General features: G+C 47.6%; 1 protein-coding gene across 2 annotated transcripts; it reads left to right on the top strand.

Moving 5' to 3' along the window:
* Positions 1-843: 843 nt before the first annotated feature.
* On the top strand, positions 844-24,715 carry QPRT (quinolinate phosphoribosyltransferase). 2 transcript variants are annotated; one of them, XM_049904023.1, is made up of 5 exons: positions 844-1,040; positions 21,150-21,222; positions 21,329-21,864; positions 22,414-22,545; positions 22,619-24,715. In XM_049904023.1, exons 1-5 carry the CDS (start codon positions 1,032-1,034, stop codon positions 22,835-22,837), a joined length of 969 nt encoding a protein of 322 aa, XP_049759980.1. In that variant the 5' UTR covers positions 844-1,031; the 3' UTR covers positions 22,838-24,715. The 2 variants fall into 2 exon arrangements, with proteins under 2 accessions (XP_049759980.1, XP_049759981.1); XM_049904024.1 differs by lacking the exon at positions 21,150-21,222 and having other exon boundaries at positions 848-1,040; positions 22,619-24,711.
* The last annotated feature ends 3,070 nt before the right edge of the window (positions 24,716-27,785 follow it).

Here is a 27,785-nt window from a genome sequence, read left to right as displayed (position 1 = left end):
CATTCCCAATTTAGGACTGTGATCCTGGGTCCTGAAAGGAGCAGACCAAACATATGCTGGATGTAGGAACAAAGGCCAACAAGAGGCAGAAAAGAGCCTTTAATAGAAAAACCAGGAGAAAATGACATCTAGGAGAAAACGGTTTGGAGAAGGGTTGTAAGAAACAGGCCCAGGACTAGATTGAGGCCTCTTTTAATTGTTCGCTACTGTGCCTTGCTTACCTCACCCAGTCCTGGCAGGGTGAAATGACATATGCAGAGAAAGAAATGGGAGAATACTGAGAAGATACCATTGGGTTTGGCAATCAAGAGCCCCTAAGATTTTAGCAAGAACAGTTTCAGATGAAGAAGCTGGAGTCCTGACAGTTCTGGGACAGAAATCACCTGAAGTCCCAATACAGACTCTTGGCAGTTTTCCAGTTTGGAAACCAGGCTCTGATCTGCCTGTGCCCTTAAAGTACCTTGGGAAGAGGAAAGGAAGTTGAGTTTCTGCTCTGTGTCACTTGCAGGGTTTTCTCACTTGATTCTCGCACAACCCGTGAGGTAGGTATTATTCCATTTTACAGCTGAGGAAACTAAAGCTCAGAAAAAGAGATTTTTTTTTTTAAAACGATGGTCTAACACCCAAGATTTTCCCAGTACACAACCTAGAAAGCTTTCTAGTCCTCACAAAAGAGCACATTCTCCCATTCGCAGCATCGTTCTGCGGCAAGGCTGAGGAAGGCTGAGCTGCCTGTGGGGCGAGAACAGGGCCTCAGGCTCCCTTCACTGGCTGGTGCCGGAGAGGAGGGGACTGCCAAGTCTGCAGCTGAGAGCCCCGCCCCTGTCTCTGGGGAGATGTGTACAGACCGAGGGGCCCTGTTAAGCGGAGGCCTAGAGAACCTGTGAAGGGCAGAGGGGGGCCTAGCTAGACCCGCCCCCCTCCCCTCCCTCTGGCAGCCCCACCCCCAGCCTCAGGCCCCTGAGCACTACGCCTGAGCAGAGGACACAGCCAGCAGGCACACCAGCCCAGACAGCTCCAAGCCCTCATGGATGCCAAAGGTAAAGGAGCCTCCAGACCCTCTCTTCCATCTCCTGACCTTTCCCCATCTCACCTTGTCTCAGTCGCTTATCCCCTCCTCTGGGAGACCATCTCTCCTGTGATCTTCCCAATATGTACCCATCTCCCTCCAACCTCTCTGAATCCCCCAAGCACCTCTTTCTGCCCCCAAGGCCTCGTCTGTCTAACTCTTCTCTCTCCTCCTGTGCCAGATCCCCAAGGAGTTCTGAGGTAGGGAAAGGGCTTGAGCCCAAGAAGGGCAGGGTGGCCTGGAAGAGGCCGTGCTCCTGGGGGACGAGGAGCAGGCAGCGGGAGGCTGGGCAGGGGAGCTGCTCTGGACTTTGCCCCCCATTAGTGGAGGCAAAGTTCTGTCCACCTGTGGCTGAGTGGGGGAGGGGCTTGAGCCCTGGGAGTCTCTGCCTTGGAGGGGGGTGATGTCGCTCAGGAGGCTGCAAGCCAAATGAGAGGGGCAGGGCTCCAGAGTCAAAAGATTCCTCTTTGAATCCTGTCTCCACTAAGGACAGGCTGTGTGACCTTGGGCAAGTTACCTTGTTACCAGAATAAGGTTCTTGCTTCACACTGGTCAAGAATGAACAGGTAAGGCGTGCAGAACTTTCTACACGAACAAAGCTTTATTGAAGAGGCTTGCAAGTGGAGAAGAGGAAGGCCTAGGGCAAGGCTTACCCTCATCTCACAGAACAAAAGACAGGTCTGGGTTTTTAAAAGTTCTTGGGTAGGAAAAGATTCATGTTTATTCATAGGTACAGGCGGGGATATGTTAACTATGGTGTGTGCCTCAGTTTTCCAAGATAGCCAGTCCAGGCATATCTTGTGGGTATGGAGTCCAAGTACAGTGTCCCTTTTTCTTAGAGCCTGGAGAGGGATGCCCTCCCAGTACAGTTCACCCTGGCTCACTGTTTCTTGCCCAGACCATTGCAACAGCTTCCTATCTTACATCTTTCAAGAACCCTAAACATAATTTGGAGTCCCTGGGTACTGCAAATGGTTAACACGATTGGTTGCTAACTGAAAGGTTGGAGGTTCAAGTCCACCCAGGAGTACCTCAGAAGAAAGGCTTGGCAGTCCACTTCTGAAAAATCAGTCATTCAAAAAACCCTACGGAGCACACTTCTACTCTGGCACACACGGGGTCACTATAAGTCAGTCGGCTCTATGGCAACTGGTAAATACAATTTAAAAGTTTAACTTCATAGTATATTTTTGGTTATGTGACTTCTGATCAAAAATTTTCAGTAACTTCTCATCGCCTAATGAACAAACTCAAACTCTTTCCTGTCATTCAAGGCCTATCCAGTCTGGCCGCGTCCTACGGTTCACCTCTCTCGCTATTCCCCACATGCCTAAGGTTCCTCACCATTCCCTGCATATGGGGCCTTCCACTGGCACGCCCGTGCTTCCTGGGTTCTCTTCTCAGTTCCTCCTGTCTGGCATGCCTCCTTGGGAGGTCACCTGTCAAATTTCAGTCTAGTCTTAGGCCAACCTCTCTGAGCCCTCCCTCATTGCTCTCAGACCTTAGACACAGGTCATCCCCGTCACTCTGAAATTCTATACATCTTTTCACCACTTGTGTAATGAGCGATCACACTTCACCCTACGTGAAGGCTATTTCTCTTTGGGGAGAGAAAAGAAGAGTTACGAAGAAGCTGCGGTGCTAACTAGCTTCTGACTCCATCTGGTGTTTATCAAATGAATCAATCAATAAATAGATGGAGTAGGTGGTAGGCATTGGTTCAGACATCTATCTTCTGTCAGTGGCTCATTTCATCCTTATTGCTGCCCTGCCAGTTTCTGGTGAAACGGGCCCTCAGAGACCTTAGCAACTTGCTGAAAGTCATACAGCTGGTGGAGCTGGGATTCAAACCCAGACATTTCTGATTCCCAAGTTCAGGTTGTTCCTACTACACCAGTCGCAGAGGTCCTGGAACCCTGGGTGTGGCTTGTAGAACTCTGTAAATACTGATATAATAAACACATAATAACTAAAAGTATCGTTTTATGCTAGATTAAACAATAGTGTAGTGCGATGGGTAAGTGAGGATTCCAGAGCCATCTTGCCTGGGTTTGTAATCCTGGCTCCACACTTCCCAACTGTGTGAGACTTAGGCAAAACTTGGCGTGAAACTTCCTGTGCCTCAGTTTCCTTATCTGTAAAATGGAGATAATAGTACCTACCTCATGGGGTTGTCGTGAGGATTAAATGTGTTAAAATATACAAAGCAGCGCCCATGGAACAGTGCCCATGAAAGGTCATATAGGTGTTAGCTATTTCACATTATGTCATATCAGATTCTATTACAAACTAGTGGTAGCAGGACCAGACCACCGTTGCTTGGTTGTAGGAGCAAACCACTTCAGTCTGCTTTCCATAACACCACTGTGCTACAAGCACTGACCACATCCTTACACATAAAATGAAGAACCAAGACCTGTTACATTCATTTGGGGCCAGTCCATAGACCTTCCCTTTGTGTCCCACCTAGCCAAGGCGTGAACAAGTATTTGTTAAAACAACTGAATGATAGATGAAGGGATGGCTAGTTAGGGGTAGCATAGAGACAATAAAAAGTGGTCAACAATCGAGAAGAGAATGTTCAGCATGCCACAGAGGGAAAGACCTCATGTGCTCTGCCAGTCATCCGTTCATCTGTATCTCTTTACATTCTTGGTAAAGAGAAATGAGGGGCAGAAAATATCCCAAGGTGCTTTGGATCCCCTCAGAAAGAGAGATGCCAATTTTAATAAAACTCTGGGCAACCAGTTAAGAAGGCATTGCCTTGAGAGATCAAGTTTACATCCCACAGGTTGAAACTATAACCTCTGAAGTCCAGGCATCTTGGGAGAATGCTTACATAATATAACCACTGCGTGGATGGAAAACAATCACAGCTGTCTCCTCACGTAGCGTCTTCTCTGGCCAAGCTCTCTGACCTGCTCGCTTCTTGCAGCTCCAAGACCAGCACTCCCCCCACAAAGCTTTCAATAACAGCTGTGAGTTAGGAGAATCCGTATTTTCAAGGCTATCCACAGGAATCCTTTTTGTCAGAAATGCATGAGACAGTCAGGGCTTCAATAAAACCAGACATATGTATTTATTTTTCATAAATGGAGCATGCAGCGTGTAACATTCTGCCTCTACAATAGACAATCAGAGCAATTTATCTAAAGAACGGTTGCCAGAAAGTATTCCCCACTGGTGGAAGCTGCAGAGCCTTCTAAAAGAACCCAGGCTATGGAGAGGGAAGACATGGATCCACATTTATAATTTTCTAGCTTTATTTTTTCTACTACCACTCATCTGTCAGTTTGTCATGCTGTGGTGGCTTGTGTGTTGCTGCGATGCTGAAAGCCATGCCACCAGTATTTCAAATACCAACGGGGTCACCCATGGTGGACAGGTTTCAACTGAGCTTCCAGACTAAGACAGATTAGGAAGAAAGGCCTAGTGCTCTACTTACAAAAATTAGCCAATGAAAACCTTATGGATCACAACAGAATATTGTCCAATATAGTGCTGGAAGATAAGCCTCCTAGGCTGGAAAGTGTTCACAATAGCTGGAACAACGGACTCACATATACCAATAATCATGAAAATGGCACAGGACCAGGCAATGCTGCATTCTGTCATATATAAGGTTGCCACGAGTCAGAGCTCACTCAATGGCAACTGACATCAACCACATTATTTTCTAGCTCTAGTCTTCAGGTAATTTGCCTTTATCTTTCTGGAGCTCAGTTTTCCATCTACCTACACAAATGAACAATATTTACCTTGAAGGACTGTGGGTAGGATTTGTGACAACGTATGTAGAGCGCCTGGAAAGTGGTAGGCATCGATACCATGGTAGCTATTCTTCTCTTCCTCTAGCTCAAAGGCTCTCAATTCTGCTATAAATTAGGTTTATGTGACCACATTCCAGACCAATTAAACCAGGCTGTCAGTGAGGCCCAGGCATCAGTACTTTATTCCCTTTTTCTTTTATTTATTTTTAATTGTGAAAATGTTCACAGCAAACCATTCTCCAGCACAACTTCTACATTTACAATTTAATGACATTGATTACATTTTTCACATCGTGCCAACGTTATCGCTATCCTTTTCCAAAATATTCCACCACCATTAACATAAACTCAATGACCCCAAACAAATGCTCCTCCTTCCCCTCTCCCTCTCATCCCTGGCAACTAAAAATCTCTGGAGCCCTGCTGGTGCAGTGGTTAAGAGTTCAGCTGCTAACCAAAAGGTTGGCAGTTCAAATCCACCAGCTGCTCCTTAGAAACTCTATGGGGCAGTTCTACTCTGTCCTATAGGTTCGCTTGTTTCGTATCAGTGAGATCATACAGTATTTGTCCTTTTGAGACTTATTTCACTTGGCATGATGTTTTCAAGATTTATCCATATCGTGACATGCATCAGGACTTCATTTTTCTTTATAGCTGTGTTATATTCCATTGTATATATATACACCACATTTTGTTTATCCATCCATCCGTTGATGGACATTTAGGTTGTTTCCACCTTTGGCTATTGTGAAAGGTGCTGCAACGAACATTGGTGTATAGGTTCCTGTTCCTGCTTTCACTTCTTCCAGCTATATACCTAGGGTTGAGATTGCTGTGTCATATGGTAATTCCATGTTCAACTTTTTGAGGAGCTGCCAAACTTCTCCCCCGTTGCTGCACCATTTTACATTCCCACCAGCAATAGATGAGGGCAGGCTTTAGTACCTTTTAAAGCTCCCCAGGCAATTCCCGTTTGCAGCCAAGATTGAGGACCACTACTTTACCTCATCCTAAAAAACTTCCCATGACCTTTTCCCGATATCTCAAGTGATGGCCCTCTCTGTCCTTTCCTTATCTATCTTTGAACTTGTTTTTTTATTATAGGGAATTTCAAACATACACAAAAGTAGAATGAAAAGTATGATAAACCCCCAGGTATCCATCACCCAGCCCCAACAACTGTCAATTTGTGGCTAATTCAGCTCCAATCACACCCGTATCTACTATCTATCTTCCAGGATTATTTTAAAACAAAACCAGCTATAATATATTTTTATGCATTTCAGCTGTTTCTCTAAAAGATAAAGACTTTTTGTTACAACCACAATACCATGATCGCAACCAAAATTTTTAAAAATTTCCTTAATGTTATCAAATATCCAGTGTTCAAATTTTCAATTGTCTCATAAATGTTGACCACATGCTGTGATTTGTTATATGTGTTTTAACATTTTGTTTTCCTTGCAATGTATCTACTGAAGATAATAAGTTATTTTTCTGATAAGTTTCTCATGGTCTGAATTTTTCTGGTTGCATTCACATGGTATAGTTTAACATGTTCCTCTGTCCTCTGGTTTTCCTGTAAATTAGTGTTTGCATCTGGAAGCCTGACAGGATTCAGGCTTAGTTTTCTTTTTGGCAAGGGTATTTCACAGGAGGTGGTGGGTTTTTCCAATAGGTGTGTGGTTGTCTTCCTTCCTGCAGTTCTGGCCAATGATGCTCAAAACCTGGATCCATTGGTTCGCTAAAGGTTGCAAAATGTTTCAGGCCTTCCCTCTGAGTGTTGGTTCTTTTGTTGGTTTTAGCAGATTTGTCGAGTTGTGCAATCTTTACCATGGAAGGTTTCTACTACCCCATTGTCAGGGGACAGCCCCAGCAAGGAAAGCCCCTCACTGTGCATCCTGGCAGATAATCTGAAGAACTGACACAGCACATAGCTCTTTCCAGATTCATGTGTTTATTCAGGGAAACTTACAGACACCAGCAAGCAGCTGCTCTCCAGTGGCTGCCGGCTGGAGGAGATCCACGCCAAGCCAAAGAGCCAAAGAAATTTACAGGGGGACAGAAGAAAGGGTGCGCGCAGCTGTTTCCTTAAGACCCAGGGGTTAAACATAATCAAACTTGGGCGAGGGCAGTCTCTTCTCATGGGCTCAAGGCTAAAGAGAGTTGTTATTCCAGGATCCGGGCCAATTTTCATCAGCTCGAGGCCAGCGGGGCTTTTTCTAGGATCCTGGCCAAAGGCCTGTTGTGACCAAAGCACGGCCATGATGAAATCTTGTCTCCGTACAGTCCACTTTGATTTTATCAGGGCCTGCGCAATCTACGCGCCCCTCTTCCACATAGTCCCTCAAGCCCATGGTTGAGTTTGCAATCCCAACTCACAGAGGCAATAAATGAGACAGCAACAACATACACTACAAACTATGAAGCCAAAGACGGGTATAAACACATGTCGCCAAGTAGTGGGCAAGGAGGTGAGCCATTGCGATAAGGGCTCTATTTGTAAGTGATTGATCTCAGTGATGCGGGTCTGAGAGTGGGGGTAATATTACGGTTGGGGATGTATACACAACACTGTGTATAACTGAGGGCGCAGGAGCACCCCCCCCCGCAACCGTGTGCAGCAGTTAAAATACCTAACGCCATCCTATTTTGTAATACTACTTTTCTCTTTTGCGAAGTTTCTTGATTTAAAAGGGTTTTTTTTTTTTTAATGCATAATGGGTATTATTTAAAGCTTCGGCAGTATGCTTGGCTAATGCTCCTCCTTGCCATTCTATATCTATAGAAGCTGCGGCTGGCGAAAAAATAGATAAGGGATAAAACCACCACGCAGTACGCCGCGTAGGGGTCCAGGGTGCTTTAGCAGCTTCCCAGTTAGATGGGTGGCTGGGAAGGTGTTTATAGATAGTCCCAGGCAGACAGGGATGGTCCCAGCTGCAGAGGGCAGTCCAGTTGTGGGGTAGATAGGGCCACCCATGGGGTCCACATACCCACAACCAGCCACCTGGGATGGAAAAGCCTCCTGGTTTGGTGGTCTGCTTTCCTAGCCAAGTGGAATTGGTAATATTCTAAACTTGTTGACACTCTTCTGGGAGGAGCCGACCCATATGCTTTGTGCCACCTATTCTTTCTGGACAATAGGGAGCAAGTGCTGAGAGGATAACAGCAAGTGGTACCATCCATCCTAGGCCATCCCACACGGTTTCTGCCATAGGTTGGGACTTATTTACCTGTTCTCGTATAAGAGGGTACAAAACTTTAGTGAGGGTGTCAGTATAAGTCGTAAATGTCATGCTGCCGTTGCATGAGGGCTTCCCACGGAAAGGGGTAGTGGATTTCCTGGTGTGATTACGCCATTGATCCAAGCTTGCCTGTGCTGTACAGTTAGCTGGATATATTTTCCACGGCAGGCCCGCAGCAGACAACATAGGCAGCTCTCCGCAATCCCAGCAATCGCTATTGTTGCGAGCAGCAGCAATCTCGATAGCCCATGCTGCAAAGAGGTTCCCTGCCACCCTATGGGTGAAAAGAGAGAGAGGTCATAGGCACCAGCCTAGGCAAATCGGCACCCTCAGGCAGTATGCAGGTGGTAGTGGTGGGAGCACTTAACATTACCCTGGTAGAGGTTTTTGTCCTGGCTTGTAATACCATACCTTTCGGCCCACGGGTCCTTCCTGGTTAGGCTGTCTCGCATAGTCTAAGGGAGGGGTAATAATGGACCACAAACTCATGAAAATACTGCCACCTGGTATAGTCTTGTCAGTAGGATTTACTATTTCCAATACCTTGGGTGGGGTTGGATGCAACCAAGGGGTGAATTATAAATTACACTGCTCCCCGCAACCCCGATACCAAACCGTAGGGGAGGTGTCTTCCATTCCCTGGGTAACCATAGGGTACTAGCTCCAGGTGGGATGGCTCAAGGTGCAGGAATAAGGAGATTATTGTGGCTTTCTGCACATAGGGAAGAGAGCCCCAGGTTAGGCCCTCTAATGATTGTAACTGCACTCCCAGGGATTGTTGAGGCCCTTGAGTCAGAAGGGTGTGAGCACTTGGCCTTGTTTGTTGTGGATATTCATTGATAGAAAGGAGAGCTTCTGGCAGCCTGTGAGTCTATGGGTGCAAATGGTGGGTGTCATGTCGCAAAACTTTTTTCAAAAGTCTGTTCAATGTGTTCAATGAGTCTTGCTGCTTTTGGGTTATAGGGCAGGTGGAAATGCCAGTGGATACCATGGTGTTCTGCCCATTCCTGTACATCCTATCCTGTGAAATGTGTTCCTTGGTCACTGTCAGTGTCCGTTGGTTGGCCATAAGATGCGCATAGCCCTTGTACGGCTCTAATGGTTGACTTCTGTGTGGCCCTTTTACAGGGATATGCTTGTAAGAGGCCAGTTGCGGTGTTGGCGCAGGTAAGAGCATACTTACAATTGTCTGATAGAGGCAATGGCCCTATATAATCCACCTGCCAGCACCAAACTGGTATTTGGCTGTGGGGAATGGAGCCAAGGTGCCAGGGCAGAGATCTTCTTTGTTCTAAGGAGCAGGAAGGGCAAGAGTGACAGGCGTCTATGACCTGTGACATAGTGAGGGGCAGTCCAAGACATTTTGCTATTTCCCATAATGTACGCTGCCCTTTGTGTCTGGTCTTCTTGTGTAGGCACACAGCCACACCATCCCTTAGCATCTCCCCCAGGGTTCATATCCATGTTAAAGCATCTGTCTCTTGATTGTCCTGGGAGAGACGCCATGGAGTAGGCTGGTACATGGTACACTTGTATGTCCATGGCTCGCATTCGATCCCTAATGTCCTGCCACATGCTCTTCTCCCAGAGAGGGCGGTGGCTTACCTTCCATTGATCAGCATGCCACTGGCCTAACCAAAGTGTGAGGCCTTTATATACAGCCCAGCTATCTGTTGCTAAGGAAATGGGGCTGTCTTCATGTATAAGCACCATCCATGCTGCTCTTAGCTCGGCCCATTGGCTGCTATACCCGGTACCTGAGTCGACCCACAACACATCTTTTAGTGGCACAGATGGCTACAGCAGTCCATCTTGGTGGCATCCCTTTAGCAGATCCATCAGTGTACTAGGCATCATATAGAATTGGAGCCTGCCTTTCTTTGACGGGGGATTCCAGGGGTGCCGTTGTCCACGCTGCCTGTAAATCAGTTTCGGGTAACTCAGAGAGAAACGTGACAGGGCCAAGGATATTGTGTAGTTCAGTGCTCAAAGGACTAGAGGAATAGGTACTTTGTTGTTGCAGGTAGGCATGCCATTTTGCTAACGTCGGGGCCTGTGCTACTCCAGCCTGTGGTTTAGCAAATTCCTTCACCCACCCAGCCACTGGATATTGGGTGCGAACAGTCATAGGCAATTGCTTAGCGACATCTTCTGCATCCTGCAAGCTAAGGTAAACAGCATACAGCTGCTTTTCCAGGGGGCTATATTGCACCTCAGTGCCTTTCCTTGGTTGGGACCAGAGCCCTAAAGGCACCCTCCTCCCAGACTGTTTCTGCCAACGGCCCCACCCAAATCCCTCTGGAGTAATTGTCACGTCTAGCTGGCAAGGTAAGGCTGCATCCACCATTCCCAAGGCTTGTGCTTGCTTGACTGCCACCTTTGCACCAGAAAAGGCAGAGTCATGTTCAGGGATCCAAATCCACTGCACCCCTTTCTTAATTAAGCGATATAGAGGTCATAGTAGCTGAGCTAAATGGGGTATAAATGGCCTCCAGTATCCTAACAGTCCTAGGAAAGTTTGCAATTGTTTCATGGTGATGGGGAGAAGGTAAGCCTGTACTTTATCTAGAACAGCGGCGGGAATAACCTTGGTCGTACCCAACCGTACAACACCCAAAAACTTGACAGAGGATCCAGAGCCCTGTAGTTTGGTGCAGTTGATGCCCCATCCTCGGGCTCCCGTGTGTTGAATAAGGCAGGGTCCTGCTTGTTGTAAAGAGGAAAGAGACTCACTGGTTAACATAATATCATCAATGTAGTAAAATACTGCAATGCCTTCTGGACACTTCCAGGTTGTCAGATCTTTGGCCACCATCCCATGACAAATGGTAGGGCTGTGTAAGTACCCTTGGGGCAAAACTCGAAAAGTCCAATGTTTGCCCCACCATTCAAAGACAAACTGATCCTGACTAGTTTTATCAATGCCTATTTTTTTTTTTATGCTAAAAAAAGCATTAGCAAAGTCCAGCACAAAACGATAAGTACCCAAAGATTTTCCAAAGTCATTTAGGAAGGTGGCAATATTAGGCACGGCGGCATTTATGGGGGGGACCACCTTATTTAGCTCCCTGTAATCTACCGTCATCCTCCAAGAGCTGTCTGGTTTCCACACTGGCCACACGGGACTGTTAAAGGGCCTGTGTGTAGGTAAAATGACCCCAGCTTTTTCTAGCTCCCTGATAATTCCAGTAATTCCTTCCCCAGGGAGGTGGTATTGTCTGGTATTAACTATCCTTCTAGGAACAAACAATTTTACTGGGGTCCATTTGGCATGCCCCTGGGTAACAGGTTTCACAACTTAGTTGAAATTCTCCAGCAGTAGTCATTAATTCAAGATTAGCTAACACATCTACACCTAGAATATATTCGGGCAAGGGGAAAATATACACTTGATAGAGGCAGGGTAGAAGCCGTCCTATCCGGAGTGTCAAGGTAATGCGTCTCACCCTGGCAGTGCTTCCATCATAGCCGTCTATAGTGTGCACCCGTAAAAACACTAGTGTGCAAGGGGCCAGTAAATTTATAGATATTACCATGAATCAAAGTACATTCAGCTCCACCAAGGCCAATACGATCTGTTTATTATATGTGGACCAGTGGATGGTGACTTCTATGTGTGACCGCTGATCTCCCAGCACCATCCGCACCACGAGGGGACTTTGGCCACCCCACTATGCCAGGGGCTGCGGTTATTCCCATGCAGGAAGGGCACTGGGGCCTGTAGTTTCCCTTGGCGTTTTGGGAAGAGGTTGGAATTTCTGTTCAGGTTTTAACTGCTGCCAGAGCTGCACCAACACACCGTTGGGTTTTTTGTCAATTTTTTCCTTACTAACACCAGCTTGTATTAAGTCTACCCACATCTGTCGCCGTGTCACCCAGACTGGCCCACAGCTCGTTCCTTTCACCTCCTTAATTTGCGCAGCCGTTCCGTTTCCCCCAAATCTGCTATTGCTTGAGCGACCTGCAAAATGGGCTTTTTTTTTTAACAGTAGGCTCAAAATGGAAATCAGGGGACCACACCACCGGTTAGGTGCTGACTGTAAAATGGCATCTTTCATTCCTGCTGTAAACAGCTCGTTGTCAGGGCACCGGAAATGCTCAGCATAAACTGCATGCTTCATTCCCAGTTCCTTAACAACCTCTTGTAACTCCTCCATACTTTGCCATCACAGCGGGGAGGAGGGAATGTCACTTATACTCAGCCAAGCCCCTCTACAGGCGCCGATACCCAACTGAGGAGAGATACAACTTTCTCTTCATTGACGGCCCCATGGAGCCTTTGTCTCAAAGCTGGTTGCAATGTAACAGAGGCTATTTTAGACATCTCAGCACCCGTTAGTATTATCCCTTCAGCTCCAGTGTCCCACAGTCGTAGTAGCCACCCTACCACCGTCTCTCGACCCTTCTGTCTGTATCTCGTGGCCAGGTCCCCTAGCTCAGCCGCGGTGTACTCCCACCTGGTAGCGTGTTGTGTCCTATCTGCTGGGGGCAGATCCTGGGGCTCTACTCCATGCAGATGGGGCTGCTCTGCCTTTATTTTAGTGACCATTATGCGGCATACCCCGTAGGAGCAGTCAGGAGCTGGGGCTGCCTCGGTATTTCAACCAATGAAACCCAATCCTCCTCATTGGAGGAGGAGTCCTCCATTGGGTCCCAAGTTTTGGGGTTCCAGGTGGTGTGAACCATCACTGCCCTTAGCCTCTGCCATGGCAACCTTCGCCCCTTTAGCTTTGCTACACGACATGCCAACACTTCCACTTTGTCATCACTATCCTGGAGCCGATGGGCTAAACCCTCAGTAATTGAAGCCTGAAGAATCCTCGCTTCTGTCTCCAACTGCAAGTCATCTTCTAGCTGTCTGATCTGAGCCTTGGCCGCTAATTCAGCCTCCCACGAATATCGCCAGGTCCACAACAGCGGCCACGCAACTCCTGCAACCAGAATACATACATCCTTCTTTTCTTTCTCAACATGCAAAGACTCTAGTAACTGCAACAGTCCCTGTGGCATTTTCGGGGCGTTCCTGTACTCACGCACAGGTCCCCAGGCATCAATAGCCTGGGCTAGTGGTCCCAGGGCATGCGTCCCTGGCCACCCTGGGATTTCCCCCAGCAGAGCAAACTTTTCCCCACCCATCTGGGAAGGCTTGGTGTGGTCCCCGGAATCCTGCTCACAGTGGCAATTGTCAGGGGACAGCCCCAGAAAGGAAAGACCCTCACTGTGCATCCTGGCAGATAAGCCGAAGAACTGACACATAGCCCTTTCCAGATTCATTTGTTTCTTCAGGGAAACTTACAGACACCAGCAAGCAGCTGCTCTCCAGTGGCTGCCGGCTGGAGGAGATCCGCGCGGAGCCAAAGAGGCAGAGCAATTTAAAAGGGAACAGAAGAAAGGGTGCATGCAGCTGTCGCCTCAAGACCCAGAGGTTAAACATAATCATACTCGGGCAAGGGCGGCCTCTTCTCATGGGCTCAAGGCTAACGAGAGTTGTTATTCCAGGATCCGAGCCAATTCTCATCAGCTTGACGCCAGCAGGGCTTTTTCTAGGATCCTGGCCAAAGGCCTTTTTTGACCAAAGTGTGGCCATGATGAAATCTTGTCTCCCTATACCCAGTAAGATCCCGTAACCATTCATAGTTGACCCCCAGCCCCTAGCAACCACTAACCTGATTGGTTTGCATTTTCCAGCCATTTCATATAAATGGAGGTGTACAATATGTGATCTTACATGAGCATTTGTTCTTAATGTTCACGTGCACCTGAGTCACAGAGATGGGGAGGTGGGGAGGGGAATTTCCAAAACCTGGATGCCTGGGAACCACCCCATTCCCCAGATCCTGACTCAATTTGTCAGGGACAGGCCTGATCATCGGAGGGTTTGTAAAGCCTCCCAGGTGATTGTAATGTGCAACTCAGGTTGAATATCTTGCTTTATCAACTTCCTCTGCAAGGAATGTTCACACCCACTGCCACCACTTCCTCATATCCATGCTCTCCTTGACCATGACAATTTGGCTGCTACCCCCACCACATGGCACTGAAACTGGTCTGGCAAAGGCCTCCCATTTGCTAAGTCTCGTGGCCCCTTTTCAGTTCTACTTGCTTCTGCCCACACCCTACTTCTTGAAACCCTCTCCTCTGTTCCAGACACGCAACACACTCCCCTACTGCTGCTTCTTTTTGATGTCTTTTGTCTGTCATTTAAATAGTGCTCTTTCCCAGAATCCTCCTCTTACTGCTCTGGGTAATCTCACCCGCTGCTATTCTCAGTTGCCATCATTTATGCTGGCGGCACCAAAATTTCTATTCCTCACTCCAGTATTTCTTCAGAACTTCAGACCATTCTATGCACTATCTGGACACTGCCATCCACATTTCCTTCTGGCATCTCAACTTTCATGACTACAAAACCAAACTCATTATTTTCCCCCAGCTCTGCTCTTTATAAGCTGTGTCCTCAGGGCACCATACGAGAGCTCTTTGAGATTCAGTCTGGGATGTCTGTCTTGCCACCCTCCTCCCGCCTCACTGCTCACCTGGCAAACCTTACTCATCCTTCGAGACCACTAAAACTGCCTTCTCTTTCCTCAGGGACACTTCGTCATTTTTTCCTTTATATTCACACAACACTTGTAAAATGGGAGTTATCCCTTACGGGGAGTTTCCGATGAGACAGCATAGGAGAGCTGGAGTAACTGCAGGCACCCAGTAATGTGCAGGTGACGTCCTCTGCTCCTGTCCCCATCCTCCGCTCCCACCTGCTTCTCTTTCTGAACTCCCTGGGTCAGTTTTCAACTACCCAGAACAGAAACCCAAGGGTGGTTATTATTTTTTTTAATTTCCACTCCTTTCCTTTCACATCTTATTGTTGTTAGCTGCCATCAAGTCAGCCCTGACTTACGGCGACCCCACGCACAGCAGAATCAAACTCTGCCTTGACCCTTTGCCATCCACATGATTGGTTGGGGATTGGATTGTTGTGATCCACAGTGTTTTAAATGGCTGATTTTCAGAAGTAGCTCACAAAGTCTTTCTTCCTACTCCACCTTAGTCTGGGAGTTTCCCTGAAACCTGTTCAGAATCATAGCAACTCATAAGCCTCCACCGATGGCTGGTGACTGTGCATCACGTGCATTGACCGGGAATTGAACCCAAGTCTCCTGCATAGAAGGCGAGAATTCTAGCACTGAGCCACCACTGCCCCTTTCCACATCTTCCAAAACCCAAGCCAAACCCATTGCCATTGAGTCGATTTTGACTCATAGCAACCATATAGGACAGAATAGAACTGCTCCACTGAGTTTCTAAGGCTGTAAATTTTTACAGAAACGGACTGCTTCATCTTTCTCCCACGGAGTGGCTGGTGGGTTTAAACCACTGACCTTTTGGTTAGCAGCTGAGCACTTAACCACTGTGCCAGTGGGGCTCCTCTTACTAGCTGCTAATTCTGTTAGATCCTTCTCAGATGCAGCTCTCACATCTGCTCCTCCTCTATTCACACGGTTACCGCCCATGTTCAGGGTTTCATTGCTTTTTGTCTGGCCAATGGCCTCAGCCTGTTTTTGCCTCCCAGTCTATCTCCAGAGCAAAACCATAACTGTATCCCATAGGAAAACCATTCCTTCGCTTAAAACCTGTGATGGCTCCTAGGACCCGTCCAAACTCCCCAGCTAAGTAATTCAGTCCTTTTCCACTCCGGCCTCACCTCCCACCATTTCTCCCGTTAATTCTACATTCAGTGCTCCCCCCCTCCCCCCGCCACCGACCTCTGTCTTCTTGCTTTTGAGTCTTTGAACACTACCTGCTCTTTCAGCTTGGAATGTCTTGCCCACTTCCTCCCACCCCACTGCTCTGCCTGGCAGATGTTACTCATCCTTCAAGGCCACTAAAACTGCCTCCCCCTCGCTCAGGGACAACTTCATCATCTCTTTCTCTATGCTTCCATGACACTTGGTAAACGTTTCAAATATTAACTTCTCAAATATTAACTCATTTAATTACTTCTCAAATATTAACTCATTTAATTTTTACAACAACTCTATGAAAAAGGAGGTTATTATTATCCCTATTACAGGTGAGGAACTCGAGGCCCCTGAGAGGTCAAGTCACTTGTTGAGATCACTCAGCTAACAGTGGCAGAGCCAGGATTGGAACCCAGGTGGTGTGTCGCCAGAAGAAAAAAAAAAAAAAACCTGTTGCCATTGAGTCAATTCTGACTCATAGCGACCCTATAGGACAGAGTAGAACTGCCCACACAGTTTCCAAGGAGCACCTGGTGGATTTGAACTGCTGACCTCTTGGTTAGCAGCTGTAGCTTTTAACCACTACATCACCAGGATGGCCCCAGAGTCAGGCTTTAATTCACTCCACTATTGACCTTTCTGGAGCTCTAATGGTGCCGTGATTAAGAGATCAGCTGCTAAACAAAAGGCTGGCAGTTTGAAGCCCTATGGGGCAGTTGTATTCTGTCCTGTGGGATCACTGTGAGTCAGAATCAACTCAATGGCAACAGATTTGGGGTTTTTTCTTTTGTAATTATTATTGGCCTTTCTGATTGAATGAGTATCGTTGGACACTTAACCTTTAAGCTAAACAATATGAAAATGCCATTATTGGACTGTTTTTGACCTATAAGAGCTGTACATTTGTATGGATCTGTGTGCTAGGCACGAGGACAGTCTTTGCCTTCAGAGGGCATGACGGCAGGGAAAAATGGGGAGCTGAGAGAGCACATGATCTAATTTAGGGGGCCTGGAATGGCCCTCAGGAAGGGATGTTTACGAGACCGGAAGGAGGAGCCAGAGGTAAGGGGGAGGATGAAGGGAGAGGTTGGGGGTGAGGGTTAAGAGAATGGGCTTCTAGGCAGGGCCACCCTGGAACAGCCTGAAAGGTAAGAGAAAGAGCCGCCTGCTGTCACCACGTGACCCTGCAACTCGCGCCCAGCACAGAGTAGGTGCTCCTAAGGATTTGTCGAAAGAATACTGAAAGAAGTTAAGAGAGCGGCAGCTAATGTAGTGACAGTGAGATTTTAAGCAGAATGATCCACTGAAATTTGCTTTTTTATTGTTTTATGTTAAAGTCATTTTTATCGAGATGTTGTTTTATGATTTTTTTCTAATTGAACTTTAGATGAAGGTTTACAAAACAAACCAGTTTCTCATCAAATAATACACACGTTGTTCTATGACATTGGTTAACAACCCCATGGCATGTCAACACTCTCCCTTCTCAACCCTAGGCTCCCTGTTAACCAGCTTTCCTGTTCCCGCCTACCTTCCAGTCCCTGCCCCAGGGCTGGTGCACCCCTTTAGTCTTCTTTTGTTCCATGAGCCTGTCCAATCTTAGGCTGAAGGGTGAACCTCAGGAGTGACCTCGTTACTGAGCTGGAAGGGTGTCTGGGGGCCATCCTTTCAGCGTTTCTCCAGTTTCTGTCAGGCCAGCAAGTCTACTCTTTCTTTTTTTTTTTTTTATAATAACTTTTATTAAGCTTCAAGTGAACGTTTACAAATCCAATCAGTCTGTCACATATAAGTTTACATACATCTCACTCCCTAGTCCCACTTACTCTCCCCGTCTTGAGTCAGCCCTTTCAGTCTCTCCTTTCTTGACAATTTTGCCGGCTTCCCTCTCTCTCTATCCTCCCATCCCCCCTCCAGACAAGAGTTGCCAACACAATCTCAAGTGTACACCTGATATAATTAGCTCACTCTTCATCAGCGTCTCTCTCCCACCCGCTGACCAGTCCCTTTCATGTCTGATGAGTTGTCTTCAGGGATGGTTCCTGTCCTGTGTCAACAGAAGGTCTGGAGAGCATGACCGCCGGGATTCCTCCAGTCTCAGTCAGACCATTAAGTTTGGTCTTCTTATGAGAATTTGGGGTCTGCATCCCACTGCTCTCCTGCTCCCTCAGGGGTCCTCTGCTGAGCTCCCTGTCAGGGCAGTCATCGATTGTGGCCGGGCACCAACTAGTTCTTCTGGTCTCAGGATGATGTAGGTCTCTGGTTCATGTGGCCCTTTCTGTCTCTTGGGCTCTTAGTTGTCATGTGGGCTACTCTTTCTTTTTGAGTGAGAATTTTGTTCTACATTTTCCCCAGCTCTGTCAGGAACTTCTGTTGTGATCCCTGTCAGAGCAGTCAGTGGTGGCAGCTCAGCACATCTCATTGTACTGGACTCAGCCTCAGTCTGGTGGAGGCCATGGTAGATGTGGTCCATTAGTCCTTTGCACTAATCTTTCCCTTGTATCTTTAGTTTTCCTCATTCTTCCTTGCTCCTGGTTTTTTTTTTTTTTTTTAGTAAAGCAAAAAGAAAGTTTTATTCCGCATATATTCAAAAAGGCAAAAGTGGCAAGTGTACAAGCATGTTGCTAGAGCCATGTCTGCCCGAATCCAAAGAAATATTACAGAACAGACAAAGATGGGAAAACGGACAAGCATGCTGCCACAGCCATGTTTGCCCGAGTCCTGTTTTACGATTCTTGACATACTCAAGTCAGTGGCCACCACCCTGTTTAAATACAGAACCACACCCAGGAACTCTGGCTGCGCCTTTGTGGTCAACCCTCCCTGCCCCAGACAACCACTGAGTTGTTCTCTGTCCCTGTACTTTCCTTTTTTAATAATGTCATTTGAATGGACTCATAAGCAGGGAGCCTCTTGAGTTTGGCTTCTTTTACTTTGCACAATGTATCACTAATTGGTTCCTCTTTATTGCTAAGTAGAATTCCATTGTCTAGGTCACCACAGTTTGTTTATCCACTCGCTATTTGAAGGATTCGAACACGCTTTTTAGAAAAGATCATTATGCCTAGTTTAGGAAGAGAGGCCTGGAGATCTACTTCAGAAAGTCAGCCAGTGAAAACCCAGTGGATCACAGGGATCCGATCCCATTGTGCACAGGGTCACCGTGAGTCCGGGCCGACTCAAAGCCAGCTACAGGAGCACATAGTTTGAGTGGATTGAGGGGCCTCCGTGTAACAACTGCTTGCTCACAGGCTGCTTTTATATCTAGGCCAGGAACTTGACAGAGCCTACTCTGTGTCTTTATCCTTTTCACTGTCTTTGTTCCCAGCACCCGGCCTGGGCACAGCTGGCACTGAGTGGAAGAATGGAAACCACTTGGGACAGTTATGGAAGAGAATGAGAGCAGAGAGGACCAGGTGCAGTCACTGAGGGCTGTGGCTCAGGAGGAGAAGGGGGTGGGTGGGTGAAAAGGAGTGCTTCCCTTAGGGGAAGAATGGCTAGACAAGAAGGTGCCTGCTTCTAACAAGCTAGAATGCCCAGCCTTACCTTCAACTTGGAGGTATTTTTAACCTCCGAGCAAAAGTGGGGGAAAACAAAACTTCTCATGTGCTATTTACTTGTCTCGCCCAGCAGTCCCCGCCTCCATTGAAGTCCCTCTTGGCCGTTGCCCTGTGTGCTGTGAGGCTGCAGGTCTTGACCCGGCCGACAGATGGCAATGTTGTATCATGTCTAAGTCCTGCCTTTGCGGTGATTTCACCCATCAGCAATGAAGAGCCAATTAGCGCTGCACTCTGGGCAGGGAGGGCCTTAGAGACCACATTGTCTGTAGCCCTTATATTACAGCCAAAGAACTTGCCCATGCTCCTGAAGCTATGCCTCGCATGGCAGGGCCTTGAACCCAATTTTTATGTACACTTTCCTCCTTGGGCAGTCCCCATCTCTGGGGAGATGACAGTTTGTTGACACTTCAGTAGTGGAGACATCTCCAGGGTAGAGAGAGCAAAGGCAGAAGGGACAGACAGGCCTGGCTAGTTCTGACTCTGCTGCCAATTTGCTGTGTGACCTCAGTGCATCTGTCTTCCCTCTCTGGTTCTCAGTTGCCACGTCTGTAGAAAACTGAATTTTCGAGTTTAAAATACTTGGTGCTGTAGAGAAGACCGGGATGAAGAAGACATCCTTCCCCGCTCCCCCCCCTCCCGCCCAGCTCACATTCTAGTGGGGCTTCAGCTTGTAAATAACCAATCCTACACAAGGCAGACTGGAATGGCTACAGGGTGACATCTAGGCAGCGTGCCCAGGATGGTCGTATGGCTGTTAAATTATTGAAATACAGTAAAACCTGCGAAAGCCAGAAATTGTGTAAGGCAAAACCTGTCAGAGAAGGAAAACTCAAATATTTTCCACTAAACTGAGTGATAGAAAAGTGGTAAAACGGCTCCTTGTTAAAGGCAGAAAACTTGCCAGACCTGGAAAAATAAGGCAGTCCCGTTGAGTTCCGGTTCTCACAGGTTTCACTGTACTTCTCTTCCAGGTGGTAAATAACTGTTGCCCCAGCACTGGGTTTACCAAATAAAATATAGGATATCCAGCTAAATTTGAATTTCAGGTAAACAGTGGATAAGTTTTTAATATAAGTATGTCCTAAATATTGCCTTTCTCCATTTATCATGATGTTGCTTATTGTCCAGTTGTGAGGAATTTTGTTTTCTTTATGTTGAGGTGTAATCCATATTGAAGGCTGTGGTCTTTGATCTTCATCAGTAAGTACTTCAAGTCCTCTTCACTTTCAACAAGGAAGGTTGTGTCATCTGTGTATCGCAGGCTGTTAATGATGCTACATTCTTCTTCATATAGTCCAGCATCTTGGATTATTTGCCCAGCATGCAGATTGAATAAGTATGGTGAAAGGATACAATCCTGATGCACACCTTTCTTGATTTTAAATCACTCAGTATCCCCTTGCTCTGTTCAAATGACTGCCTCTTGGTCTATGTACAGGTTTCTCATGAGCACAGTTAAGTGTTCTGGCATTCCCATCCTTTGCTATGTCATCCATAATTTGTTATGATCCACACAGCCAAATGCCTACGAGATGGACTGATACAATAATGGGCTCAAACATAACTATGATTGTGAGGATGGCGCAGGACTGGGCAGTGTTTTGTTCTGTTATACATAGGGTCGCTATGAGTCTAAACCGACTCGACGGCACCTAACAATAACAACAAAATATTGCCTCGGACATATTTATTTAAAAAAATAGTTCACTATTTATCAGAAATTTAAATTTAACTAGATGTCCTGTATTTTTATCTGTTCGATCTAGCAACCTTGTCCCACCCACGGGGCCCCACCCTTCAACCCAGACCCTCCCCTGGGATCCCCAGATCTTCACTCAGGTTGGTTAGTGCCCAGTTTTACTGGCTGCTAAATATTTGGACTATCACCCCTGGCTACGCAAGAGGCAGTCAATATGTAACAGCTGTTCTCTCTTCTCCCTCCCAGACCTGGCCCTCCTGCTGCCCCCTACCACCCTGGCAGCCCTGGCAGGCGCCTGGCTCCAAGAGGACTGCCCAGGTCTCAACTACACAGCCTTGGTCACTGGGGCAGCCCCCTCACAGGCAGCGTTATGGGCCAAGTCCCCTGGGGTCCTGGCTGGGCGGCCTTTCTTTGATGCCATCTTTGCCCAACTTAACTGCCAGGTCTCCTGGTATCTCCCTGAGGGATCAAAGCTGGTGCCTGTGGCCAAGGTGGCTGAGGTCCGAGGCCCTGCCCACTGCCTGCTGCTGGGGGAACGAGTGGCCCTTAACACACTGGCCCGCTGTAGTGGAGTGGCCAGTGCTGCTGCCTATGCTGTGGAGGCTGCCAGGGGAACTGGCTGGACTGGCTGTGTGGCAGGCACGAGGAAGACCACACCAGGTTTCCGGCTGGTGGAGAAGTATGGGCTTCTCGTGGGTGGGGCTGCTTCCCACCGCTACGACTTGGGAGGGCTGGTGATGGTGAAGGACAACCACATTGTGGCAGCCGGCGGTGTGGAAAAGGTATGTGTGTGGCTGAGCCCCTGCCCTGGCCCGGGCCCAGCCTCAACCCCCTGACAGCCTCTACCAGAGACCCTCAACCACACCTGGCAAACAGTGTTGGTCTGGGACTCTGGGGACAAAAGGCTGTTCAGCTTCTCATTGGTTCCATCTGTAGAATGAGGGCTTAGACTTGTTTCTTTACAATCACCCATCTGTTACTTGACATGACGTTCAAGAGCAGATGAAGAACCACTGGGAACCCTAGTGTCGATGGCTCTGTGACCTTGGGCAGGTCACCGTAACTCTCTGGATCTCAGTTTCCCCATCTGTAAAGACCTTTTCCAGTTTTAATATTCCGAGTTGAATTGAGCTCAGGTCCAAATATTTGACCATTTATGACCACAAAGGTGGTAAGTTCATTTAACCTAGTGTAACAGAAACCATCCTTCAGTTTCCTCATTAACCCCAAACTTGTTATCCATGTGGGGTATTTTGAATACAACCCCAGCTTACCGTACTTCCTGTGACCTCCACCCTCAGCCCCCCTCACGCCCTGGCCTCCCCTGACAGGCGGTACGAGGTGCCCAGCGGGCAGCCAACTTCGCCCTGAAAGTGGAGGTCGAGTGCAGCAGTCTGCAGGAGGCTGTGGAGGCGGCTCAGGCAGGGGCGGACCTTGTCCTGCTGGACAACTTCATGCCCGAGGTGAGGCAGCCTGATTCCTGGGAAGGGGGTGTGTTGTGGTGACTCTCACCAACCCTTGGCTTGTGTCCTACAGGAGCTGCACCCCACGGCCGCGGCGCTGAAGGCCCAGTTCCCGAGCGTGGGTGTGGAAGCCAGCGGGGGCATCACGCTGGGCAACCTCCCTCAGTTCTGTGGGCCCCACATCGACGTCATCTCTTTGGGGATGCTGACCCAGGCTGCCCAGGCCCTCGATTTCTCCCTCAAGGTGTTTGCTGAAGGGGCCACCCCAGTGCCTCATACCCGCCAGTCCTAAAGCTGAAGAGGATGATATGGGACATGGGATACCAGGGTTTGCCTGGAGCCCTCAGGGATAAACGTCTTTGAGTACAGTGACCTGGGCTCCACTCCAGCTCTGCCCCTATTGCTGGGTGACTGGGCAGAGCTTATTTCACCTCCGCCCACCTCAGTTTCCTAATCTGTAAAATGAGTCTAATAAAAGGCTAACCTTAGGGGGGTTTTGAGGGAGATAATTAAATGAGATGGTTGGTGTAAAGTGTTTAACATAGTGCTGGCAAAGAGTCAGCTCTCAGTAAATGTTAGAAATGACCCTAGTTCATCTGTTTCAAGATGCATGTTTTTTTCTTCATATCTCCTCTGAAGCCAAGTGCATTTTTCAATCATGTCGTCTCAGCTGGGCAGCTGTCGGCATGCGGCGGCTACAGCCTATGCGTACAGCTTATAGTTTCTTTTTTATGTCTGCATGAGAGTGAAATATGGTAAACACCTATGGTTGAAATAAGCCCAAAAGAGCTCTTTCCACAAGTATATGATAAATATATGTATGTGATAAGAAAGCATTGGTTATAGTTTAATTGGTAGGATTCCTTTTCGGCGGTAACTTACGTGTAATCTTATATTTGAAGATATGTGGCATCAAGTCTAAAATTCAGGTGGAACATTCCACTTGGCTGATGCCCATACTGTTCTCGTTAGTTAGTGTTTTGCCTCTCATCTCTGGCTACTGTTATTAGGTCTTTGGTGGAGGGAGGATTTGTCCATGTCTCACTTCCAGAGTCCCCAACAGGCTCTGCCATGGTTCCCCCCAGGAGGGAGGAACCCCCTCCATTCTGTGCTGAAGGCCTTTTAGTGACTGATTCCATGGGGGTAGCATTAGTTGGAGGAGGATCCTGGGTACAGAGCAGCTGGGGCCAGAGCAAAGGTCATCCGAGAGAGTGAGGGATAGGGTAGGTGGGGGTCCACGTTCAAACCTCAAACTTCCTTCCTCAGTAAGTCGGGACGCAAAGTCTGTCTGGTCAGTTGTGGCACAGCAGTGGATTCAAGGCCAGCTCCCCAAAAACACAAACACACCTGAGGTCCCGCCCACCCCTGTAGCCTCTTCTACCCTCACCTCAAGCCTCCAGCTCACCTCTCTCTAACCTGTCTAGGGTGGCTCTGGAAGGAATGGGACAAGAAAGTCCCTAGGGTGAAGATGGCCCCCAAGGTGACACCTCCCAGAGAGGCTCCAGTCTGGAACTGCCTCTCCCCTCCCAGAACTGGTTTTTTCTCCACCTTTGCCTCCACAAGTGCTTCTTCTCCAAGGGGCCTCTGGGGATCCCAGGCTGCCTTGAGGCAAGTGTCCCACCCTTTTCCCCTCCTCAACCCTGGAGACCAGTGAGGGGCCTGGGAAAGGGGTGGATTTAAAAAACAAAACAGTGAGCTCCTTCTGAAGTGAAAGTCCCAGACAGACTGAGGCCTTCATTGTTAACAAGCATGTGCTGAGCACTTGCCACAGCCAGGCTCGGAGCACCACAGGATTCATTTAGCAGAGATGCTGGGCAGACCTGGACCCTACTTCTGGTTTTGCCCTGAACAAAGGGGCCATTCCCATGAGACACAGCCCAGAGGGGCCATCTGGAGCTGCACCTGTCCTCCCTAATCCCCCACTTCACCCTTGATCCTGCCCTCCCTCCAGGGAAGACACAGACACACTCAGCCAGGCTGCCTTCCCTGCCACAAAGAATTTAGGACTTCTGTCCCCAGCTCTTCATATCTGAAGGGGAGAGCTGAACCCCTGTAGAACTTGGCAGGGAAGTTAAGGCCCAGAGACAAGCTGGGAATTGAAAGTCAAAACATTTGGGATCCAGGAGAGAATTTGGGCCTAATAGGAGCAGAAGGGAGAGTATACCATGGACTGCCAGAACGAACGAATCTGTCTTGGAAGAAGTATAGTCAGAATGTTCCTTAGAAACAAGGATGGCAAGACTTCATCTCACATACTTTGGACATGTTATCAGGAGGGACCAGTCCCTGGAGAAGGACATGCTTGGTAGAGTAGAGAGCGTCATCGAAAAGGAGGAAGATCCTCAACAAGATAGATTGACACAGTGTTTGCAACTATGGGATCAAGCATAACTACGTTTGTGAGGACAGTGCAGGACCGGGCGGTGTTTCATTCTGTTGTACATAGGGTCGCCATGAGTTGGAACTGACTCGACGGCACCTAACAACAACAAAGGCAGAAGGGAGGGAATGTGCCAGGAGTCACAAATCCGCTAGCGTCCACGCAGATAAGATAAATGGGTGAAGCTGGTATAAGACAGAGGGGTGGGCTGTGGCCAAGTGGAGAATGCATGTCGCACCCACAGGCATGCCAATTAAATACTAAATTTTTAAAAGGCCTTCTGCCAGGCTTAAGTCTCAAGCTCACTACTGAACCCAGGGATTGGTCAGTCCTACAGGAACAACAAGATATTTGAGCTGAGGTGGGGATGCCATCACCGGAGGAAGAGGGAATGGATTCTGGGCAGCAAAAGTAACACATTCACCCCCTGGCAGGGGAATGGATTTCCTGGCAGAGGAGTCTACAGGGACAGAAGCCCAGAGGTGGGAAATGGATTGTTTGGTGTAAGATTTGAAGCCATGGCTGGGAGAGGCAAGGTGGCTTGGAAATGGCCTGAGTCCAGACCACAAAATGGTAGGTCAGAGGACTTGGACTCTATCCCAAGAACAATCAGATTTAAGTTGGAAAGTGAGATAAGCATATTTGCAGTTTAGATTGAGATCTTCTGCAGGTAGATGCATTTGAAGAGGCCAGAGTGGCTGCAGGGAAACCAGGGAAGAGGCTGATGCAGCCACCGTGGCTTGAACGCTGTTGTCCGAGGAAACAGGCATCTGCAAAGGCTCAGAGGGACAACTGAGCCTGTTGGTTCGGGGCAGTAGGAAGAGTTGAGCATGGCTGTGAGGGTGGCAGACAGGAGGTGGATGGAAGAAGATAGATCTCACGCCTCGCCTGGTGGCTCCCTGTTCATCTGGTTTCATCTCCTTCCCTGGCCAGCTTGGGACCAGGCCTGGATTATTTTCCCAGGCTGCCCTGTGTCCACCGTAAAGCCTATACCCATAATGGCAAATGTGCCCATCAAATTAGTCGCTAAATGAAAACAAGGTGCTGCAATCAGTATATAATGTGCCATCATGACCAGCTGGTGGAAGGGAAAAGAATAAGCACTGACGAGCACCGGTGTCCAGCATGTGTAGACTCTCTCCCTCAGTTCATGATAGTGCCAACTCCGTAAAGGATAGGTGTTAGCATCTCTGTTTTACCCACTAGGAAACAGGCTTTGTAAAGAGAGCTGCCCAGGGTACACACCGATGAAGTGGTAGAGCAAGGTTTGAAATCTGTGTCTTTCATTCATTCAGCAGATATTGAATGCCTACTATGCGCCAGGCAGTATTCTAGATGTTGGATATACACCAATGAATAAACAGAAAAATTCTCATCTCCGTAGAGTTTATATTCTAGTGTAGGGAGTAGGGTGGTGAGGGGAGAGGAAGAGACAGTGAAAAAATAAGGAAAGCATATAGAATAAAAAAAAAAACCCACAAGGCCACCAGAGGGCACTGCATCCATACCACCTTCCATTCTCTGATTCCATCTTCCTGTCTGTGTTTCAAAGACCATGGCCAAGAAGGCTATGTATAGTACAAATAACATCTGCTTGAGAATGAAACCTGAGAAGAGAAATGCAGCAGTTCTTTCTTCCATCCACTCTTCCAACTTCATCTCCTCTTCAGCTCCCCATCCCCAGATACCCAAGGTACCTCAGTGAATTTTCAAGGTCCTGTGTACCCCAAAGTTCACCAAGGACTCACTCACGTCTATAATTCACTCACCAAGGCTTTCAGCTACCCATTCACCCCCGCTTCCATCTACCCTCCTGCCCACCCACTTGCCCTATTCAACCACCCATGCTTCCATCTACCCAGCCTCTACCCACCCAACAACTGATCTACCTCCACGCTTCTATCCATACTTACGTATTTACAAACCCAGCCACCCGGAGATCTATGCTCATGGTACTTACAATCTAGAAGGAAGACAGATGAGTAACAACTAATCACAAGAAAATATGGCAGATGAATGTGATGATACAGCACGTATGGAAGACCAGAGCTGTGGGGCACTCGGTTATGAAGGTTAAGGAAGGCAAGAGATAAAAGCAGATTGACACTGTTGTGTACCAAGGCCAATGAAGAGAAAAAGTATTTAAAAACGGTAAGATATTATTAACAAACAAAACTCTGTCTGAAACCAATTCAACTTTGAATCTTTAAAAACTCCCACTATCGTGTTATGGTGTGGAGACATATTAATTTATATCTAGGACTCCAAGACAATAGAGTAGGTAAAATTGCATAAAAGTTTTAGCACCTCTGTACTTTGTTCCAAAGACATCCTGAGTAATAGATCATTCTGGCAGTTGCTCAGTAACATTTAAGACCTGCTTTCTGAGGCCCTAAGTAGCTCAGCATTGTAAGACCAAATGACAAAATATTGAAGAAACTCTAACCATGAGGGTGTACATAGCATCTCATAGATTATTGTACACATCAGGTTTACCCCAGATAATGCAGGCATTCATTATTTCAGGTATGTATTACTCTTCAGGTCACTGAAATCCAGCACACCCGGAAAATTATCAGGGCCAAAGAGAACATTCTTATATCTTGCTGGTTTGGTGAGTCCCTCTTTTCTCTCTTTCAGTTCTTCAGCTAAAAGATTCAGGAGCCTTTGACGGTACCAACAAAGCTTTATCCTAGAAGTTGCTTGCTTCTTGATACTTGGCTGCTTTTTAACCAAGAGAAAGCAAGAATCTCTGTTAGAATAATATGTCAATTTATAAAGGACAATGCTGATTTCTTAAAGGCTGGATAAAAATTATACTTCCCACATTAAAAAAAAAATGCTGTCACATTGTGGGGAT

This window comes from Elephas maximus, chromosome 12 (genome assembly GCF_024166365.1).
Source record: "Elephas maximus indicus isolate mEleMax1 chromosome 12, mEleMax1 primary haplotype, whole genome shotgun sequence".
Lineage (NCBI taxonomy): Eukaryota > Metazoa > Chordata > Mammalia > Proboscidea > Elephantidae > Elephas > Elephas maximus.
This window is presented reverse-complemented; position numbering and strand designations above follow the sequence as displayed.

What these genes read in the sequence shown, in the direction of transcription:
- QPRT (XM_049904023.1), top strand. An exon ending in CAGCCGGCGGTGTGGAAAAG is followed by an intron (nt 21,865 to 22,413) that starts GTATGTGTGTGG and finishes CTCCCCTGACAG; the next exon opens with GCGGTACGAGGTGCCCAGCG. An exon ending in TGGACAACTTCATGCCCGAG is followed by an intron (nt 22,546 to 22,618) that starts GTGAGGCAGCCT and finishes TGTGTCCTACAG; the next exon opens with GAGCTGCACCCCACGGCCGC.